At 39.5% G+C, this 22,087-nt stretch overlaps 1 protein-coding gene across 5 annotated transcripts in view; it reads right to left on the reverse strand.

Annotated features, from left to right (window-relative positions):
- The window catches only part of MUSK (muscle associated receptor tyrosine kinase), a 94,891-nt gene that overhangs the window by 15,414 nt on the left and 57,390 nt on the right, over positions 1-22,087 (reverse strand). For all 5 annotated transcript variants that reach the window (XM_027615330.1, XM_035723595.1, XM_027615329.1 and 2 more), the window contains 2 exons: positions 16,323-16,482; positions 6,791-6,797 (listed from right to left, as the gene is read on the reverse strand). In XM_027615330.1, the coding sequence (XP_027471131.1) occupies positions 6,791-6,797; positions 16,323-16,482 (167 nt within the window). The remainder of the gene's footprint in view (positions 1-6,790; positions 6,798-16,322; positions 16,483-22,087) is intronic.

The raw sequence follows: 22,087 nt of genomic DNA on the forward strand, positions 1-22,087 counted from the left end.
TAGAAGTTAACTACTCTTGGTTAAGGCACTTCATATGCTTCTTACAAATGGAGCTGATTTCAATAAGTAAAGTGCATCTAAAAAACATATACATCGTGGGCGCCTGGGTGGCTCAGTCGTTAAGCGTCTGCCTTTGGCTCAGGTCATGATCCCAGGGTCCTGGGATCGAGTCCCACATCGGGCTCCCTGCTCCGCGGGAGGCCTGCTTCTCCCTCTCCCACTCCTCCTGCTTGTGTTGCTGCTCTCACTGTCTCTCTCTGTCAAATAAATAAATAAAATCTTAAAAAAATATATACATCATGACAATTAACAAATGATTGAACATAACAGTTGTGGTGACCCAGCTTTTTGAGCATAGTTTATTTATGTGTTATGATAGTTACGTCCCTGAATTTTATAGAACACATACATCTTTGTGACACCTCCTGTACCCCAATTCTCTCACTCACACACCTTCCCAGCATTTCATTAAAGACTAAAAGCCACTTAGGGAGGAGGAAGCTTGGGATCAGGCTGTCAAAGGAGCTAAGTCGATCTTCAGCTTTACTATTTCTCATCACATGACTTGGGGAAAGTCATCTGGTCACTCAGAGCCCCGAGGGCCTAATCTGTTGAGTGATGTAAGCAATTATTCTGAACTCAGATCGTGTGTTAATGGATAATACATGAGGAAAAGACCTAAATTGTATAGTGCTAGCACAAAAATAAGATTAATAGCTTATCTGCTGTAACAACTGAAGAGAATGAGAGGAAGAATGAAAAATACTGCTGGTATTCTCTGCACATATCCACTGCCCCCTAACAGAGTGCTGGGAATTATAGTAATAACTCCTTTGCTCAGCCGACAAATATTTATTGAGCACTTATTATGTATATACACTGTGATGGTCTCAACATATTCTTATGCCTTCCATCAGATCTCTGTTGTTAACAATGACAAAAAAAGTTGTATTCTTGGGGCGCCTGAGTGGCTCAGTCATTAAGCGTCTGCCTTTGGCTCAGGTCATGATCCCAGGGTCCTGGGATCGAGCCCGCGTCAGGCACCCTGCTCTGCGGGAAGCCTGCTTCTCCCTCTCCCACTCCCCCTGCTTGTGTTCCCTCTCTTGCTGTGTCTCTCTCTGTCAAATAAATAAATAAAATCTTAAAAAAAAAGTTGTATGCTCATTTAGATTTGTACAGTTGTTGGAATTTCACATTTTGTTGTCTTTATATAAAGGATTTTAAGGTAAGAGAGTTAAATTGGAATTTGTGAGGAATTTTTAAATTGTTAAGAGAACCCGTTTGAATTCGAACAATTAATACCTGAATTAGAAACCATGGCTGACTACAGTGTTCAAATCTATTAAATGGCATACAGCTTATGTACCTTATCAGGTAAAACGATGAACTTTCAAGAAGTACCATACTTTGAAATTATGTTTCATAATATAGAATCGTCCTCTAATTCAGACTAGCCTTTTACTAATTAGCCAACATGAATTTTATTTTATTTTTACTCTCTTTCAATTTTTAAAAAAGATTTTATTTATTTGTCAGAGAGAGCATGAGCAGAGGGAGAAGCAGGCTCCCCGCTGAGCAGGGAGCCCAGTGTGGGACCCGATCCCAGGACCCTGGGATCATGACCTGAGCCGAAGGTGGATGCTTAACTGACTGAGCCACCCACGTGTCCCTCCAATACGAATTTTATTACATTACCTGTAGTTTGTAGCTTGTTTTAAAAATGAAGGCCTCAAATAAGAAAACACAAAGCTGTCATGAAAACTTGGGCCAGGTAAGGTTGAGCAAAAACCCAGAGAAATAGCTTATGCCCCAGCCTCTTAGGGAAATCTGGTTTGTGATAACACTAAGAAAGTTCAAGAAAGGCTGTACTTTAAGAAACTGAAGAATAATACCTAATAACCATAAGTACTTCAAACTGGTTGACTAAATGGCCTCACATATTAACATAATATCTTGGTATAAAGGGGGGATAGATAAAAGCGGGTGGGATTCTTTTCATTTAACACAAAAACTGCATCATGTAAAAGTTAAATATTTCCCCGAGTGCCTCTGAGCTGAGAATTATTCATCCAGGTTCTGCTGTCATGTGTTAACCATCGACTGACTCTGTATTTTTCCATAAGTATTTTTTAAATTAAAAAACATTGATGATTTTTCCTTTAACACAAGCAAAAAAAAAAAAAAGAAAGAAAAACCCAGAAAAGGTACATGAAAGAAAAATTAATAAAAATAGCCTCAAAAATAAGGATTATTGACAATAATCAATCTCTCTCTTTGTATGTCTGCCGCCTTTCTTAATAAATGCCCTAGAAAAATCTTTGGAACAGCCTCTGTTGGCCTGATAGTACTGGGTCCTCATTTATTTAGTAGCTATATAATGTAAAAGAAGAAAGAAAAAAACAGGAAAAAAAGAGTAGGTTTTGAATAGAAATCAGCTCTTGGTTTGTAATTTTGGTTCTTTCTTCCAGCTTGCAGAGAAGTAGCCTGTGGAAACCCTTTGCATGCTGGGAAAAGACAAAATATAAAGTATATGGTTCTTATTAATTTTCTCTGCCTCTGTGATGTTCCTAGGAGCATTAAAGACTTAGCCCTGGAAGTATATCTATGCTAAGATCAGCTCTACAAGGTAAAGGATGTACAGGGCCAAGTCTATATGTATTACATATACACACATATATAACGTATATCTGTGCATACACATGTATGTATATAGAGACTGCCCAGTCACACTTTCAGAGCTTAAACAACTTCCTTTTCCTTTTCCTCTCCTCTTTTGCAGACTCATAAACCTCTAATTGTTCATAGTTTTCAAATTTCAGAGGCAAGACGTGGAGGCATATGGGGCCATGGTCCCTCATCCTCCTAACCCTATCACTTAAAAAATTTAAAAGAAGCTCACAGCAAAAACTGGGGGACAAGATGAATGCAAAGAATTTCCACTGGTGTCTTCTGCTCTCTTGTGCAAGTGAACTGTCCAACTGAAGTTGGGTTCCTCTGCTCACAGTTCTTGGAACTGCCAGTGGAGAAGCACCAGAAGCAGCTGGTCCTGCTGGTCCTTCGAACAGCAGGGCAGAGGTCACAAGGATCTCTTCACAGAATGCTGGTTATTTTGGAACGGTCTGCCGGACAAGCTCCAAAAATGCTAGTTCATATTGCACATGGAGCCAGTCCCTCTCTTGCCTCCTGACAAATGAAACCTGGCTGACCTTCCTTTCTGTAAAGTGCTTCTTTTTAGCAGCAGTGATGGATATATGATCTCAAGTCCCTCCTTAAAAGACAACTCTCCTTCGTCAAATTGAATATTTAAAGGATTGTCCCTGCATTTTTTACTCTTCTCTGTGCTTCAGCAGATATGAACCACATCCAGCTGAGCATTTTTCAATGTGATCTTACAGTTTCTATGAGGGAGACCTCTATTCCCTTTGAACACATAGTACTTTGTCCAAGGGCATATCCAGACGACCAGCTGAGGCTGGTTTGGGTTAAAGCAACCCCACGCGTCCAGGGGAAACTCGCACAGCTTTTGCCACCCTCCTTAGGAGTGGGGCACCTGAGAGCTCTACCTGTCCTCTGGCACAATACTTGCTCCTTCTCCACGGTTTCGCTTTCCCTGGTTTTAGTCGCCCTGGGTCAACCACGGTCCAGAGGCAGAGGCTCCTCCTCCTGATGCACGGTGGGAAGGCCTCCCACTAGGTCGTAACGCCTGCGTCACTCACCTCACTTTGTCTCATCTCGCAAGCATATTCTCATCTTGCATCATCACAAGAGGGGTGAGTCAGTATGGTATTTTGAGAGGCCACATTCACAACTTTTATTACAGTATATTGTTATACTGGTTCTGTTGTTTTATTACTGTTAATCTCTTCCTATGCCTAATTTGTAAATTAAACTTTATCATAGGTATATATATACAGGAAAAAAATCATAGTGTCTGTAGAGTTCCGTACTATGCATGGTTTCAGGCGTCCACTGGGGGTCTTGGAACATATCACCTGTGGATAAGGGGGGACTACTGTACAGACAGCTTTTTCCTTATATAGCAACTGCCTACAGCCACTGTGCTTTCCCAGCAAGTGTGATGACGGGGTTCTACACTGCCAATCCCCAAAGCAAACTGGAATTGTTTTTATTCTTCCATGCCTACTATCTGTGTACGGTTCGTTCTTTAAGGCTGGGGTCAGCAAATATAATCCACAGGTCAAGTTCCACCCTCTGCCTGTCTTTATACTGCCTGTGAGCTAAGAATGGTGTTTACATTTTTAAGCGATTGAAAAAAATCAGAAGAAGTGAAAATTATATGAAATTCAAGCTTTGGTGTCCATAAGTAACATTTTATTGGAACAGAACCATGTTCAGCCATTTATGAATGGTCTGTGGCTGCTTTTGTGTGCAATAGCAGAGCTGAGCAGCTGCAACAGAGCCTGTATATGAAAAGCCAAATATATTTAATATCTGGCCCTTTATAGAAAAAGGGTTTCCAACCCCTGCTCTAAGACATAGATTGTCATTTATCTGAAATGCCAAATCCAGTGTCCTCAAGGACACGGTTTCCTCTGAAAAACACCTCTTGTAGTTCTTCTGACTAAAAGCAGTACCTAGTTTTTGTGTAAAATAAAGATGTAAAATGTGATGTAAAGAAGAAAACATTTTTAATTTTAAAAAATTTGAAAATTAATTATATTAGCCAAATACACAAACACTGTATATATTTTATATATTTGTACATATATCAGTTATAATCAGTATATATGTAAGTATAATATATACAGGGCTATTTATACTATAGTTATATACATACTATATAGTTATATATACAGTATATTTAGAATTATGTAAATGTACTTTTGTATCCTGCATTTTTATTTAGCATGATTATAAGCATTATTAATAATATAATTAATGAGAATTAATATAATTGAACATTTGCCTGTGCTATTATCTTTTTCAAAAGCATGGTTTTTAATCACACCAATTTCCCTTATTGGTAGATATTGACATTGCTCATAAATTTCACTAATAAATGTGGTGTTGTTTTCAATTTTGTTGTTCATACACTTATTATTTCCTTAACATAGATTATTAAAACTGGACTTAGCCAATCAGTAGATATAATGATCCTAAGGCTCCTAATAAAAACTGCCAAATGCTATTTAGAGAGATTATAGCAGTTTCCTTTCTACCAGCGGTTTGAGAGTGCTCGTGTTATCACAAGTGAAAAACTGTGTAGGATATTTTTTAGTTTACTGACTACTAATGGGTTTTTGATTTTTCATTTGCATTTACTTGCATTTGAATGATCTATTTCTGTCCTTGAGTCCTTGGACTTTGTCCATGCTTCCATTATCATGTTGTGTGTGTGTGTGTGTGTGTGTGTGTGTGTACATGTGCACCTAGTAAAATGTAAATTACTTGGGGGCAGTGAATACATACAAGTTAAAACAACTTTTCTGCTTTCCAATATAGTGCCAGAAATAGAGTGAGTGGTTTAAAAATGCATTGGAAGGAGTGCTGAATGGCATATGAGGAAAAGATGGCATCTCTTTTCTTGGCGGCCTACATTTTAACTTTTACCACGTTTAGGTTGTATATCTGTTCGGTAGATATTCAGTTTCACTGTAGAGTCCTTGAGGACAGGACTGTCTCTTAGAACTGTGGTGGGGACGCTTGGGTGGCTCAGTCAGTTAAGCGTCTGCCTTCGGCTCAGGTCATGATCCCAGAGTCCTGGGATCGAGTCTCGCATCAGGCTCCCTGCTCAGTGGGGAGTCTGCTTCTCCCTCTCCCCCTCCCCACTGCTTGTGCTCTCAATCTCTCACTCTCTCTCTCTCTCAAATAAATAAAATCTTAAGAAAAAAAAGAACTGGTAAGTAAATGAATGCATCAAAGCTACATGAATTGGCACAATATTAAGAACTAACCAAATTTTCTTATGCAATGAATTATTTTATTCCATGGAATTAGACTCAGTGGTTGGAGTTCTAGGTCCTGCTCAGTTACTGTGCTATCTGGGTTAGTGCAGTAGTTATCAAATGTAACTTCTTGAGTCTGTCTACTTGAGCTCGGATTGAGGTTTTATAGTTTGCAAGCTGTGTGGTCTGGGCAACTCCTAGTGCATTAGATTCCTCATATTAAAAAATAGGGATGATAATAGGTCTTGCCCCATAAAGTCACTGAAATGTTAAAATGAGAAAAATGGTGATCATAAATGTACCACAAACTTAGCTGCTAATATCATTATTACTATTATTACCTAATTAATCATTCTGAATCTGTTTCATTACTTGTAAAATTAGGTGAAAACAGTTATGACACTTCATAGGTTTTTTATGAAAGTCATTTTTACTGAAAATAAAACACTGTACATTGTAAAATGTTATATTACAAGGTAGCACTTTCTTATCTACAAGATAAAGTTATAAGGGAACGTTGGGGAGTCAGTTCTGGGTTCACTTTCCAAGCCTATCACTTACCCTTTGTGTAAGTCACTGGAACTCTCCATTTCAAAGAAACTCTCTTAGTTTCTTTTCTGTACAATAGAGATAATAATAGTACCTGTTTCATATGCATGTCCTGAGGATAAATTTAAATAATGCATGTAAAGCTCTTTAGCACAGTGTTTCATACACAGTAAGTATTCAATAGATGTGACCTATCTTCATTATCATCTTGTAAGAGTGTGAAAAGGATTAGAAATTGGAAAGTTTTTGAAAGATTACAGTACTCAGCAAAGAGCAATAAAGGGCGGGTCAAACAAAAAACACAACAAAACACTGATGTCACAGGGCTGTCTTACCTCCATTCTATTAACAGGAGAGGAAGTTCCCACAGGAAGTCACATTAAAGGGGAAAAGAAACAAAAGTTAGTACATTTTAACCTTCAGATTTGCAAGAGATAGCTTTGATAGCTCTACTTCCTAAGTTTCTGGAAAGTTCTCTTTGGTTAGGAGGCCAGACACTGCATTAACAGGCAGATTTGGAGGAGGTAAGTTAAGAGAAAACTGAGAGTCTGCAGGAACTGTGTTCTTCTCAACCTGGGTCCATCACTGGCATCATCAGCCCAGGTAGTGTCAAAGCTCCAAATTCCCCTCCATTAGCTACCAAGGATCTTTGTAGCATGAAAACAAGCCTAAAGATGAGAAACCAACCTATATAAAGCACCTACAGGACCCAAGCTACAAGACCATTCTGCCACTGTGCAGATAGAAAAGATGAAAGGAGACATCAGGAGATTCTTCTAGAGAAAATGGTCTGTAATTTGGAGGGGTAAAGGCAGGTTCTAATAGCAGCTGAGCGGAGAAACCTGTTGAAATACCAGGAGACCAAGGTTATGTATCTCGATTTAAGATGTAAAAAGAGGATTCAATACCATGAAGATGTGCCAGTGCCAGAGAGAACCCAGCCATAGTATTTGGGAGGAGATAATAAGCTTAGATAGGCTTCTATTTCAAGGATGAGTAGGGAAAGAAAAATGAAATTAATTTAAGGGTGCTTGGATGTGTCAAGAATAGTAAGAGAATCAGAGGGCTTCCATGTGTTTCTGACAGAAATTCCTCCAGTCGCATTTTCTTCTGGAGGAAGGGTGGGGAGCCAGGGAAGGGTCCAAGAACGTTGCAATTATAAGCAAGTGCTTTGATCTCAAAACTAGATTTTTTTAAGATTCCAAAAATTGCCAACCATCCTCAATACGTGTAGTATCTTTACAATTATCTGGAAAACCCAGTAAAACTCTGGCTGTCTTCTAAAACACTCAGTAACTTTAATATGGGAAAGCTGCCTGATTGTGAAAAAAGAATGCTTCCCTTTTCGGCTTCACTGCAGAACAGCTGATAGCAATTTAGGGTGGCTACTGGCTGTTACTCATTTATTCTCTTCCCTTTCATTTCAAACAAAAACAAACACCTTTAATCAATTTGAAACCAGATAAAGCCATCATGAAACAGCCGGGGACAGCGTCTGTTTTGTTGGTAAGAGCACTCTGCCTGTCCCAGCTGAAGCACTGGGTGGTAAAGCTGGTCGTGTGCTTCTCTGATGCATCCCCACGTGTTCTCATAACCGGAAAGAGCGTGTCAGGGACGAGGGAGTGTGACTATCAGATATGACAGAGACCGTGAAACAGGGCTGTACATTCAATTAGCTATGTCAATTGTGAAAATAGAATTCAAACTTCTGTTGTTGTTGTTGTTGTTTTGGTAATAGTGTGAACTATCAATGCTTAAAATATGTGGTCCATTGGAGGGGTGGGGAACTCCAATACTACTACGTTAGATCCCTCCCTACACCCATTTTGGTTATGCTGCATATATTCATTTGAGTTTTAAATTTAGTGACCAGAAGCCCCAGATCCTGAGGTCAAAGAAAGAGCATTGTGGATGGTGGGAGTGTTGGTGGAACGAGGACTGGCTTATGTGGGAGCATAGGCTCATTCCTGTACTCTCCAACTGGATAAGAGTAGGTGGAACTCTGAACCTTAGTCTTCCAGGAAGGACCTGTTAATGCCACTGAGAATGGGAAGTACAAACTTTTCCTCTACTGAATCCCTTTGTCTTTTTTTTTTTTTTTTTGCCAGCTTTACTGAGATAAAATTATAACGTTGTGTAAGTTTAAGGTATACACTTATGTAACGCAAAATGGTTACCGGCTTAGCATTAGCTAACATCTCCATCATGTCTCATAATTACCATTTCTTTTTTGTGCTGAGAACATTTAAGATCTATTCTCTAGCAACTTTCAAGTATATAACACAGTATTATTCACTATAATTACCATATGGACAAAGATTCCCAGAACTTATCTTGTAACTGGACGTTTGTGCCCTTTGACCAACATCTCTCCATTTCCCCCACCACCCAGCATGGGGTAACTACCACTGTCCTCTGTGTTTCTATGAATTAGACTTTTTCAGATTCCACACATAAGTGATATCATACATATCTGTCTTTCTCTGTCTGATTTATTTCACTTACCATAATGGCCTCAAGTTTCATCCATGTCACCAATGGCCAGTTATCATTGTTGAATAATATCACATTGTATGTATATATGTATATGAGACACTGTAAGATATACAGTGAGGTATTTTATATATATTACATCTTCTTTATACATTTGTTTGTTGACAGAAACTTAGGTTGTTTCCATATCTTGTAACTAGTATCTACTGTTTCGATATATTGTGAATAATGCTGCAACCAACATGAAGGTGCAGATACCTCTTCAATATCCTATTTTCATCTCCTTTGGATAAATATCCTGAAGTGGAATTGCTGGATCATATGGCACTTCTATTTTTAATTTCTTAAGGACTCCATACTGTTTTCCACAGTGGCTGAACCAATTTACATTCCCACCAGCAGTGTGCAAGGGTTTCCTTTTCTCCACATCCTTGCCAACATTTATTAACTCTTGTCTTTTTTTTTTTTTGATAGTCATCCAAACAGTTATAAGGTAATATCTCATTGTGGTTTTGATTTGCATTTCCCCGATGATTAGTAATGTTGAGCACCTTTTCATGTACCTGTTGGCCATCTGTATGTCTTCTTCAGAAAAATGTCTGTTCAGATCCTCTCTTCATTTTTTTAAAAAAAATTGGACTGTCTTTTTGCTATTGAGTTATATGAGCTATTTATGTGTTTTGGATATTAACCCCTTCTCAGGTATGCGATTTGAGAATATTTTCTCCCATTTCATAGGAAACCTTTTCATTTTGTGGATGGTTTCCTTTGCTGGGCAGTAGCTTTTTAGTTTGATGTAATCCCATTTTTTTATTTTTGTTTTTCTAGCTTGTGCTTTTGGTGTCATATCCAAAAAAATCATCACCAAGACTGATGTCAAGCTCATTGCTTATGTTTTCTTGTAGGAGTTTTATGGTTTCAGGTCTTATGTTTAGGACTTTAATCAATTTTGAGTTGCTTTTTGTGTATGGTGGAAGATAGGAGGAGTCCAGTTCTATTCTTTTGTATGGTTATCCAGTTTTCCCAGGACCATTTATTGAAAAGACTGTTCTTTCCCCATTGTGTATTCTTGGCTCCTTTGCTGTAAATTAATTGACCATATATATGTGAGTTTATTTCTAGGCTCTTCATTCAGTTTCATTGGTCCATAGTTTGTTTTTATGATAATTCTATACTATTTTGATTCCTATAGCTTTGTAATATAGTTTGAAGTTAGGAAGGGTGATACCTCCAGCTTTATTCTTCATCCTCAGGATTGCTTTGGTTGTTCACAATCTTTTATGGTCCCATACGAATTTTAGGATTTTTTTTTCTATTTCTGTGAAAAATGCCATGGGAATATTAATAGGTATTGCACTGAATCTGTAGCTTGCTTTGAGTGATATGGGAATTTTAACAGTATTAGTTCTGATCCATGAAACGGTATCTTTTCATTTATTTGTGTCTTCGATTTTTTTCATAAAATCTTTTAGTTTTCAACATACAGATCTTTTGCCTTCTCAGTGAAACTTATTCCTCAGTATCTTATTGTTTTTGATGCTCTTATAAATGGGATGATTTTCTTTATTTCTTTCTCAGATGTTTTGTTGTTAGTGTATAAAAACACAACTGATTTCTGTATGTTGATTTTGTATGCTGCAACTTTACTGGATTTGTTGATTAGTTCTAATGGTTTTTTTGTAGAGTCCCTAGGATCTTCTATATATAAGATCATATCATCTGCAAACAGACAATTTTACTTCTTCATTTTCAGTTTGGATGCCTTTTATTTCTTTTTATTGCCCAGTTGCTCAGGCTAGGACTTCCAGTACTATGTTGAAGAGTAGTGGTGAGAGTGGGCACCCTTGTCTTGTTCCTGATCTTAAAGGAAAAGTTTTCAGCCTTTCACCATTGAGTATGATGTTGGCTGTGGGTTTATTGTGTTGAGGAATGTTCTTTCTGTACCCAGTTTGTTGAACATTTTTGTCATGAAAGGATATTGCATTTTTTCAAGTGCTTTTCAGCATCTATTGAGATGAGCATATGATTTTTATCTTTCATTCTATTAATGTGGTGTATCACATTTTATTTATTTGTGTATGTTGAACCATCCTTGCATCCCAGGGATCAATCCCACTTGATCATGATAAGTGCTCTTTTTAATATGATATTGAATTTGGCTTGCTAATATTTGTTGAGAATTTTTGCATCTGCATTCATCAGGGAAAGTGGTCTGTAGTTTTCTCTTCTTGTAATATCCTTATCTGGCTTTGGTATCAGGGTAATGCTGTCCTCATAAAATGAGTTTGGGAGTGTTCCCCCCCCCCCCCATTCAGTTTTTGGAAGAGTATGAGAAGAATTGGTGTTAATTCTTCTTTAAATGTTTGGTAGAATTAGTACTGGTGCCTATTTTGGTGGCATCTGGCTCCTCCAGAATTATGCTCATTACCGGGATCATGGGCTGTCTTGCTGGTCTCTGTCACAGAGCCTAGGGTTCTAATGACAAAGAGAAGGCATCTGGCCAAATACCCAGTATCCTGGTGATTTTAAATTGCAACTTGAGCCTTTCAAGGTTGTGGCTGGAAGGAAATGCAACTTCCTGGTTCATAAGGAGAGGTTCCAAAATTTTCCTGACTCCTTTTGATGACTAACAGCAAATGTAAATGAGTCAGAAAGAAGTATATCACATTTCTCAAACAATGCATAAGGATTTGGGCATACACATGGAAGAGTTTTGGAAAAATGAAGGCTGATCTTTTTTGTTTTCCTTCAAACACTAGAAATATCGTTAGACCTAATCCTAAACACTAGACCAGATTTTTCCATTTCCAGTTTTCCTGCTGGGATGAGTAAATAAACAGATGGAGTAAAAGCTTCAAAGTGAAATACAGAGAATGTGAGAAAGGAGGCTGTTGACTACAGAACACTAGGGGAGGATGGGGATGGCTGAAAGGAGAGAAAGGAGAGTTTGGGGTAAGGAAGCATTGCCAGAATGTCAAGAGGAGTCACCATGTCTGACTCAAAACTCTGGGCTTCTGAGGCCATCAGAGGCCAAAGAAGAGAGGGGCTGAAAGCAGGAATGGAGATCCAAGCTCTGGGAGGTCTCGGGAGCATGAGACCATGCTTCTTTTAAAATGATTCTGAATTAAGTGGCTCCATGGATCTTATTTTCACCAATGTGGCCTCACTTTCCTGGAATATTGCCTCAGGGAGCACCTCAGGATTGGGAGGCAATTTCCTCACTGATGGCACTGGAAACATTGTGAGGCACCTAGCAGATTTAATGGAAAAGAACAGGTCAAGGAGAGGAAGAGTAAATGGCAGATGTCTCACGGGGTTCAGAGGTCTTATTCCATTGCACTCATGAGACACCCTCATTAGATCTGCTGGGGAAATTTTAGGAAAAGTAGGGGAGCTTCAGGCCTCAAAGTCTGTGAGATCCAACGGGAAAAACTGATCAGGGGATAAACAAAATGATCCTATAGCTTTTTATGAATTAGTTCCTTAAGGGAGTCTCTCTTCATTCATCTTAGTAACATTTTTTTCCATGTGCAGAAGGATTCACATTTATTGGTTCACATACAGCTCCCAACACTTGCTAAATATGTATTGCTGGGCCCATTGGCAGAAGTCAAGTCATTGCTGGTTCCAGCCTACATGACCATTGCCCTTACTGAGGTCACTGCTCTTCATCTGTATTCACCTTGCTGTTGCAGGAAATTTCAAGTCCTCTCTGCTGCTATATACCAGTTCATGCATTGCTTCTACCATCTTTTTCCATCTACCATGCCAACGCTACTGCTATTTTCCCCCAGGCTACCATTGCCTCACTCTGGTCTTTTCTCAGAGTTGATGCCTAAGACCACTTCTCCCTCCACAGAAAGGCATGCCTTTCTATGCTGCTTGCCATAACTTAAGGTTCTTTCTACCACCAGAAGATACCATTACTTTTTTAGTATTACAGCCTCCTCTGTTGGTATAATCCATTTATTAATGGAGTTAGATCAGTGAGGTCAGGGATGAAGGGGTGATGTTGCTGTATACAATATGGTGGCAGTCATGCTCTGTAGTCATTTCAGCATCTTGAAGATCATGTCCATGCAATGAATCTGCCTTGGTGTGATGTAAATATACCCATTATATTAGGTTCTCCTTTATTGCCATAGCACTACCTTCACACTCATCTTTGTACTTAAGATGGTAGGCCCTGAGGGTTGCTGCACTAGAGGGGGAATCTCTCCCGCTTGGTATGTTGTGGAAAGGAGGAAGGTAGAGGAAATAAGAATTCGGATATACATTTTATAGATTCCTTTCTCTGGGTAGAGGAGAGGTATAAATTAAGGAAAAAGCCAAAGCAGAGGGACATTTCTCTACTTCTTACATTTGGAACTCTAGAAGCAAGGAACCTTATAGGCGTTCCTTACTCTGACATGGGATGGCCACATTAATATAAAAATGGTAGCATGACATGGTTGGGTAGACAGCAGAACTGGGTCAGTAGGTCAATAGGTCTGAATCTCTCTTGGATTTTGTATAACAAATGGATTTTGTATAACAAATGGATTATGCATAACATGAAAGTGATCCAGAAGTTACTTCAGGCCCCATGAGGGATAAGGAAGGAGCTGACTTGGAATTCAGCAGGCCTGCCTTCATAGGGAGAGACAGGGTGACTGAGTTGCAGAGGTTGCAAAGTAGACTCTAGAGAGGGGCTTGATGAAGGATGTGACCCAGATGGAGAGGACTGTGTTGTTATAGGAACGAGCCTCAAAGGTGCCGAGCCAGCCAGGGGCATCCTCTGGGTCCTAACAAAGCCAAGAGATGAGATCACAAGTTCTCCAGCTGTAGACTTCACCAGAGAACGGGGTAGGGGTTTGTTCCAGAGGTCACCACTGCATGTATCCAAGTCCCTTTTCCCCTGCCATCTAGGGGAGAGGGGCGGAAGGGGAGGAAAAGCCCTGGCGGGGAATTAATATGTGAATGACTGAATAATTACCTAAAATGAAATGCTCTTAAGATTCGCAAAATTAATTTTTCTCTTCCACCCTGAGGAGATGTAGGTTAAACTAGATTAAATCAGTTTATTTTCTTGGATTTGAGTATTCATATGTAAATCTTTCTTTCTCTACACACACACACACACACACACGCACACACGCACACACGCACATTATCTAAATAGATGGAGGGAAGGATGGATAGATGCTGTAAATAGGTATTTATTTAACATTGGTTGCTGATCAAATATCAAATAAAACAAAGATAGTGAGACTAGAATAATTCCAGGTTATTAAAAGGCATTAAAAATTTAATTTTTTTAATCTTTTCGACCTCCTCATGTTCTTGATTTTTTATTTTGTTTTATCTGTTATTATTTGTTCTAGACACCTTCCTCAGACTCTCATATCTACTACACTGCTACGTTCTAGCACAATCAAATCCTATTCCTTTTTTTTTTTAAGACAGAGAGGTAGGGGAAGGGCAGGGGGAGGAGGGAGAGAGAGAATCTTAAGCAGGCTCCACACCCAGTGTGGAGCCTGACATGGGGCTCGATCCCACAACCCTGAGATCATGACCTGAGCCAAAATCAAGAGTTGGACCCTTAACCCACAGAGCCACCCAGGCACCTCTCAAGTCCTATCGTTTCTATCCTGATAGGTCACCTGAATCTCTCCCCTTCTCTCTGGACCAATTGCTGCACTTGTCGTTCAGAACTTCATTACTTTTCTAGACTCCTGGGATAGCCTCCTGACTGCATGCCATGCCTCCCAGTCTTTTACACCCAACATCTGCTAATTTAATAATATAGCTGATATCCAATATATCTGACCATATCACTTCTCTACTCTAAAGTAATTAGATGACTTCCCACTGATTGAAGAATACATTCAGCCTACTCAGGCTGTTCATAACCCGGCCAGAGCCCACATTTCAAACCTTTCTTCCTGTTCTCTATCTCACTCCCAGTCGCCATCATGCTCTAAGCTTGCCAACAGCTTGCTGTTTTCTTTGTCTGTGCTTCTGCAGGAGAACATAGTCTGTGCCATAATGTATATGGCTGGCTGACTTCCTTTCTAGATTGACAGTCCCTGGAAGGCAGGGACTCCATTGTTATTGATCTCATTTGTTACTTAAGTTTGCATCCTTTATTCTACCTAATGATGGCCTGAATCTAGTATTTAATAAATGCATGTAAGAGTCTTTTATCAACAACAAGGTACTATGTAAGCAATAATTGTTTTATGATTATTTGTTAAATTGAGTTGAATTCACTTTTAGAATTCTCACCATTCTGTAGGAGAAATGATTTCCCATCAGTGGAAATTCTAGAATAATTGATATGATATCTCAACATAGGTAGATATAAGTACATAGATCCCTGGAGAAGCAGGCAGAAGGAATCCTTGGTTTTAGAATCTTCTCTTTCCTTCAAAGGCATACTTTAGAAGGCCAGCCTTGTCCAGTGCTCCCTATGTATTTCTCTGTGGTCTCTATTCATCTCATATTAAAATCACAAACATTACTAGGAATTTCCCCATCATGGAAGATCAAAGAAGTGGCCTGGTAATAAGACATAGCAGGATCTGGGGAGCTGGCCCTGGGCACAGGTTCTACCAGTGCTTGCCTCACATGTGAGGCCAAGCATCTCTGCTGACCCTTGGGCAGTAGACACATTATGAGTATAGCATGCCTGGCATTTCCTGATACAGGGATTATTTCCATCTCTAGGAATTCCACAAATGTTCTCAGAAGGCTTTGGGGCATTTACATTTTAAAAATAAACCTTTATAACTCAACACAAATATCCTAGAAATCCGTATGTCAGCTCTTTTCCTTGAAAACACCTGTAAGTCCTGCTATCACTTTCCTGAAACAGGAAAGGGAAAGACCACAAAGTAGATCGAATACTCATAAGTAAAAATGCCCCCAAGAAAGAGCCATGCAGAAATTGGCACAACCATGTTAAGTGTCTGCCAAGTTACTCTTTGAGAGCCCTGGAAAGTGTGATTAGCCCCATGAAAGAAAAAAAGGAGGAGGAAAGAGAAAGGAAGGAAGGGGAAAAAAAGAAATGGAAAAACAGAAAAAAAGGAAGAAAGGAAGGAGGAAGGTTAAAAAAAAGGAAGAAAGGGAGGGAGAGAAAAGAAATAGAAATGAACTTCTGGAAGCTGTTACCCATCATGGGGACAGGTATTGGAGGATTTCGTTTTTGAGGCAATAAATCACCCAAGATCAATTATCTAGATCAACCTCTGGTGTGTCTTCAAGGAGGAAGAAATCACCCAAAGGGGACTGGAGTAAGAAATAAAAGAAAAAAGATTTTCCCCCAAATGAGATGGGGCCTAGTGCCAACTCTTCCCTCTCCTGGAGCAATGCGGTTGTGAAAATCCATCCTACCTGCTATGCTGATGGTGGCTGCAGCCTTTGCAGTGCTCAGTTTCTCTCCATGCTTATTAGTAGCTATGCATGTGAAGAGTCCTGGCTTAGTGATAAACAGCTGCAGTCTTGAGTCAATCACTCGGTCTTTCACACTTTCTTGAATGGACCCAGAAGAAACCTGGTGGAGTCGAGGGAAAAAAATGGATAGAATTAGGTCAAGGATTTCCTAATAGGCTGCATCAGTTGACTTGAAAGAAAAAGCATCAAAATTATGAACAAAGGGCCCGTGGTAGATTGCAAAAATAGCCAAAACCTTTCCCTTCCTTATGCCCATGACATTGCAATGTAGCTTTGTAGCTCTTCCCCCAAGAGGTGGCATCTCTCTCTGTGCTTTGAACCTAAACTGGCCTTGTACTTGTTTTAGAAGATCAGAAACAGACTCGTGAAAGTCTTACACATTGTGGCTTACTTTCTTGTTGCTCTTGGAACCTGTGACCTCCTGTGACCAACCCAGAAGAGCTAGCCTGCTAGAGAAGGAGGCATGCCTGGCCCAGTTAGCCCCACTGCCCCAGCTGGGATCCAAGAACAGCCGCCAGATATACAAGTGAGGCCATTCTAGATCAGTCAGTGTGCCAATCACAGGAACTAGATCAGCCAAGATCATGAAATCATGGCCCAAATCAGCAAAACCACCCAGACAACCCACAGACTTGTGAGCGTTACGAAATGGTTAACTCCTGTTCAGTTCCCCACACATGCACACCAGATGGATGGACGGTTATGAAGAAAAATGGTTGTAAAGCCAATTCTGTTTCCGAGGCATGACATAGATCATGCTGTACCATTTAAATCAGAAAATCAAATGTCCTTGAAGAGCCAGGATATCAGTGCAATATTAGCACCCAACTGGCGGGTTAATTTATGTGTTAGTCATCATCCTTTCAGCTCTGTGGGAAAGACAGCTGCCCAGCACTTTCTATGAGGTTGCAGAGTTAGAATTCATACTCTAGTTACAATAATTATTCTTTAATCATCACTGTATGAGGGGAAAATGCCAGTTTGAGGGAAATTTGAATGGAATGACAACCAAGGAATCAGGCCATGATTCACCTTGATCTTATCTCGGAGGAGTGGCCTTGAAAGATCTCTCTCTGTCCCATGGTAGGGAACGAGGCTGGGAATAAGAAATTTGGAGCCGGTTATTTTGGTTTTTTTTGCCTGTTTTCACAGTTAGACTAACAAGGGGAGGGGAAGCCCTGGGGTGAAACCGGCTTGCTTCTTTCTGCTGCCAGGTGGCTGGCTGGTCTTGGATCCAAGCACTCTCTGTAGCGATTAAGCAGGGAAGTTTGTCTTGTCTTTTTATTCCTTCCCTGTACTACTAGTTTCAATCCCTATGATAAAAACTTCATGTGAGCATCAATTTAAGTCACATAAAGTATTATGGTGGTTTCCCCAGATAAACAGCCTGGACTTTGTGAGAAATTGACAAGGCAGAGAGAAAAATTTCTTCAAGGGACATAACCTCAGTTGGGAATTCAGATAGGATTTGTCATTATTGTATTTATCAGAAGCACATCCTCCTATGGATTTGAATCTCCAAGTGAGATAGTAAAGATGGAACAATTTGAAATACAATTTGGTCTCTCCCGAATTTTAGTAACAAAGCAACCATGGAGAAAAAAGCGAAAGGCCTCAAACTTCTGTGCTCAATCAACACGCTTTATGCTATTGGGATATTTCATTTATAAATATAATCCCTTTCCAGTTTATAGAAGTGAAATCTATAGAACAATTACCTTCCCCCTTTGCAAGGTTAATCCCACCTTCAGGAAGTAGGTCAGCGTAATGCCTAGGACACAATTGGGGAATGAGTCATCCCCCAAGGTTGACTAAACTAGCACTATTTTCATGTTCACACCTAAGAAAGCCATTCTTACGCTCCTCTTCAAGGTCACCGAGAACATTCTTGGTAGGGAAGAGGAGTTTTAAACTGGCTGACCTCTCTTCTCCTGGACTTCATCAAGGTATTGAAATAGTTCAGTGAAGACACCAACAAGTTACAAGGCTCATTGCTTGATTATGATGTGGCTCCTAGATGCTTTTCCTCCTGTTTCCAGAGGCCTTGCTTGATTCAGTTTGTGACTCATGCACAGCAGGCCTTGTTAGTCATAGTTTGAATTTGTTTTTCTTTCTTCATGGATCATCCTGACCAACAGTTTAGTATTTTTTGATGACCTAAAAATAAAAACAATCCTTTGCCCTTCATTTTGATTTTTTTGCCCCTCAGGTGCAGATTATTACTGAGTTTTGACCAAGGATTGCCTAGGCAAACCCGGGTACTTAATTGAGGTGACTATATCTGGTATTTACGGTAAGTATGTTATTTTCTGCAAGTCACTCAGCCATACTGACCTGAAGGAGCTGGATAAACAGCTCTCTGCTCTGGATGTAGGTTCTTTTTCTGAGAGAGTGACCTCAAAAAGAGGCAGTCAGATAGGAAACTCTATCACAAATAGGCATCCTTATTTACACTTGAGATAATGTGTGTAAAAGCTTTTTGAAAGTGGCAAACTAGTATTGACCTGTAGAATATTTTTATATATCATTAGTACATTAATAATGCTGGTTTGAGAGAATCTGCTCACAGTTATGGATAATCTTGTAACTTCATCATGACTTGACGTTGGCATAGGAAGACCTCTGATGGCTTTATGTTACACATAGTTCCAGCTTGCTGAGAATACCTGGAGCTGTAGGGTATGGCCCAGAAGCGTCCATGTTTAGGGAGATATAATAATGTCTGTCAATTTGTCATAGAAAAAGGGATAACAGACTGAGGAATTTTTCCATACTGTTTCTGATCAACATCACCATACATCTTCACCTCTTTCAGTCTGACTGCTGCAATATTCCACATAATATTTTCCAGCTGATATATGTAATTATTTTAATTTACACAGTAAGATGACTCCAAAGCTCATGTACTCTGAAGCAAAAATACTACCTTTTAAAAATATGGGTAAAATAAAGGTGAGCCTCCCTTTGAGAAAATTCAAAAGCACTGTCTTTAACAGATAATTTGGTTATTTATTTTTATAAAATTCTTTTAACAAATTAAAATGATTCAACTTTTAAAATATTTTAGAAACTATAATTATTGGAAAAACAAGAGAGACATGTAATTTTTCTACATTTTTTATTTGAATACCAAAATAATGGAGATATTATCAGTATAACTTGAAATAAATCTGGTTATCAAAATACAAGTTTATTTTAGAAAAGTAAGCTCTGTTCTATCCATGTGAAACTAGTATTTCCAATGTTGTAAAACAAAAGGAATATCACTACTCACTCTGAAGTTCATCTAAGACTACAAATTTTCATGAAAAATGAATGACATTTCTGTAGGAAGAAAACAAAATAATTCTTGATTGCTTTGGGGCACGTGGCTAGCCTTTCTCTTGTTCTAACTGCTTGGGGTTTTAGGTTGTTGATATGTTCACAGAGGCAGGGAGAAAAGGAGCCTTCACATCCTTTAGAGTACCCATTGTTCTTAGTAGTTCGTTAGTGGAGAGCCACAGTTCAAACTCTGTTTTATTCTGTGCCAGTTAGCTCCCAGCTCTGCATTCATGTTTGTTCAGTCCACCCAAAATAACACCAGGACTGTGGGCTCTTCCCTGTTCTCAGGAGACTTTTCTGGTTTGCTGCTTATACAGTAAATGTCCATGATTGCCTCCATTTCCTGTGATTTGTGTCAGCACGAGCAACATCATCTCGGTTTATAGTTGGACATGGGTAGTATCCCCACGACTGAAAGTTGGCTCTAAGAACAACCCTCTCCCTGACCATGAGAACCGCAGATGTACTTTTGCCGTCTTCCTGGAAGAAAGCCGCTCTTAGTTCATTTTATTCCTGTCTTAGAATCTGAGGCAATGGGTCTATTTTGCTTCCTGCTTTTTGTGAATCACATCTTGAATGATTAAGTTGGGGTCTCAGTAAGACTGAAACTAATTCGAACCATCTGACTTTTTTATTATGCCCGAACTCCAACACAAACTAATCCTGTATCTTCTAGTTCTAGACTCCTATGAGCCTTTGAAAACACTGATTTTTTTTTTTTTTTTAAAGCGTGTGTCTTTCCATTTTCTTTATTCCTGTTTTCACAGAGGAAGTCAAATCAGTAGAGTCCTATCAGTCCACCAGCTTTCTTAGGACATATCTTTACACCACCTTGAGGGGCCAAAGACGACAACAGCAGCTTCCACAGAAGAGCCACAAAACAGACTGCCAAATAAGATTTGAATCTTAAAAGATATTTAAAGTTTAATTAGTTTAAAGAACAGGAACTACAGGTTTCTTGACTAACTTAACAACATGGGAGACCTGTACCCCTGATGTCATATTAGGGATGGTTTTCTCTAGCCACCTGACACCTCTGTTATTACAAATGTGGGAAAATCAGTGTCTCAGAGGCAAGTGGACTTCCCTACAATGAACATTCGCTGAAGAGGGCCATTTCCAACTTAGGTCTGCTAACCCTTCACCTGTTCTTATTTATCGTCCCTCAAGCAGCAAGCTCATAAAGTGACATTATTTTGTTTACTGACTCTATTTTGAAGAGATGCATGGTAGGCACTTAGACAAGATAAGTTAGTTTTAAACACAAATTATGAGAGAATAGTTTTGTTCAAGTATCAGAAAAGAAAAAAACCCTTTTGCACAAACAAAAGTGAAAACAAAAATAATAAATGAATTTAAGCCCTAAAGAGGCTGCTATTGCAGGATGACACTCTTCATTAGTTGAGGTAGCCTTAGAATTTGGCATCTTTTTCCCGGTATACAATATCCACCAGATTCTCACCCAGGGACATGCTTTGTTTCCCACACACTTCCCTTCCCATGTCTAGTGTGCTATTGCTCCTCCTTGTCCTCTCTTCCTTTTTTCCTCCTCATTTAGAACAGTCCTTTTACTTTAAAATGCTGCTGTTAATATATTGTAATATGACAACATATGGACACTGCAACCAAGATCCTAAAAAGTTGAAGAGAGACTATCCTGAAGGATATGAAAAATGCAAGTAGCCCAGAACCCCTTAGATGACTCATCAAGGTTTGAGCTGTTTAGCTGTAGTGAGAACCATCGTCACCCCACCCAAGGGACTGGTTAAAAAGCATCCCATCTCCTTAGTGTATGAAAGAGGGTCTTTAATAGGACCACCTGGAGGGTTGGCATACGTCCCCTGCTATGTAGTAAAGGGTTAACTGTAAAGTGGACTTGAGGTGCTCACACTCTGCACATGTGAAAGAAAGGACTGGCCTTTGACTTGCTTCTAAGAGATAACTTTTCATCCCTTGGAAAATCCTGCCTCATAAGAGTGTCTTTGTATATCTGAGACCATGAGCCATGCCAGATAGTTTATGTTACAGTGCAAATTATGGTGAATAGCTCTTTTTGTTCAGCAGGGACTCTATACTATATCAGGTTGACTTTGGAAAGGTCAGAGACTAGCTAAGGTCATTCGTGTGAACCCTCCATGCTTTTGTAATTGACCCTCAGGAAAAACCCTGGACACCATGGCTGGGTAGGCTTCCTTGGTACAAGGCGTTGCACATGTTGCCATCATTGCTGGGAGAATTAAGTGCTCTCCATGGGACTCCATAGGGAGAGAACAACTGATTACCCACTACTGAGTTTAGTCTGTATCCTTTCACTGTAATAAACTATAGCCATAAGGATAATGGCTTTCCTGAGTTCTGTGAGTTCTTCTAGTGAATCATCAAAC

This window comes from Zalophus californianus, chromosome 13 (assembly GCF_009762305.2).
Source record: "Zalophus californianus isolate mZalCal1 chromosome 13, mZalCal1.pri.v2, whole genome shotgun sequence".
NCBI classification, from domain to species: domain Eukaryota; kingdom Metazoa; phylum Chordata; class Mammalia; order Carnivora; family Otariidae; genus Zalophus; species Zalophus californianus.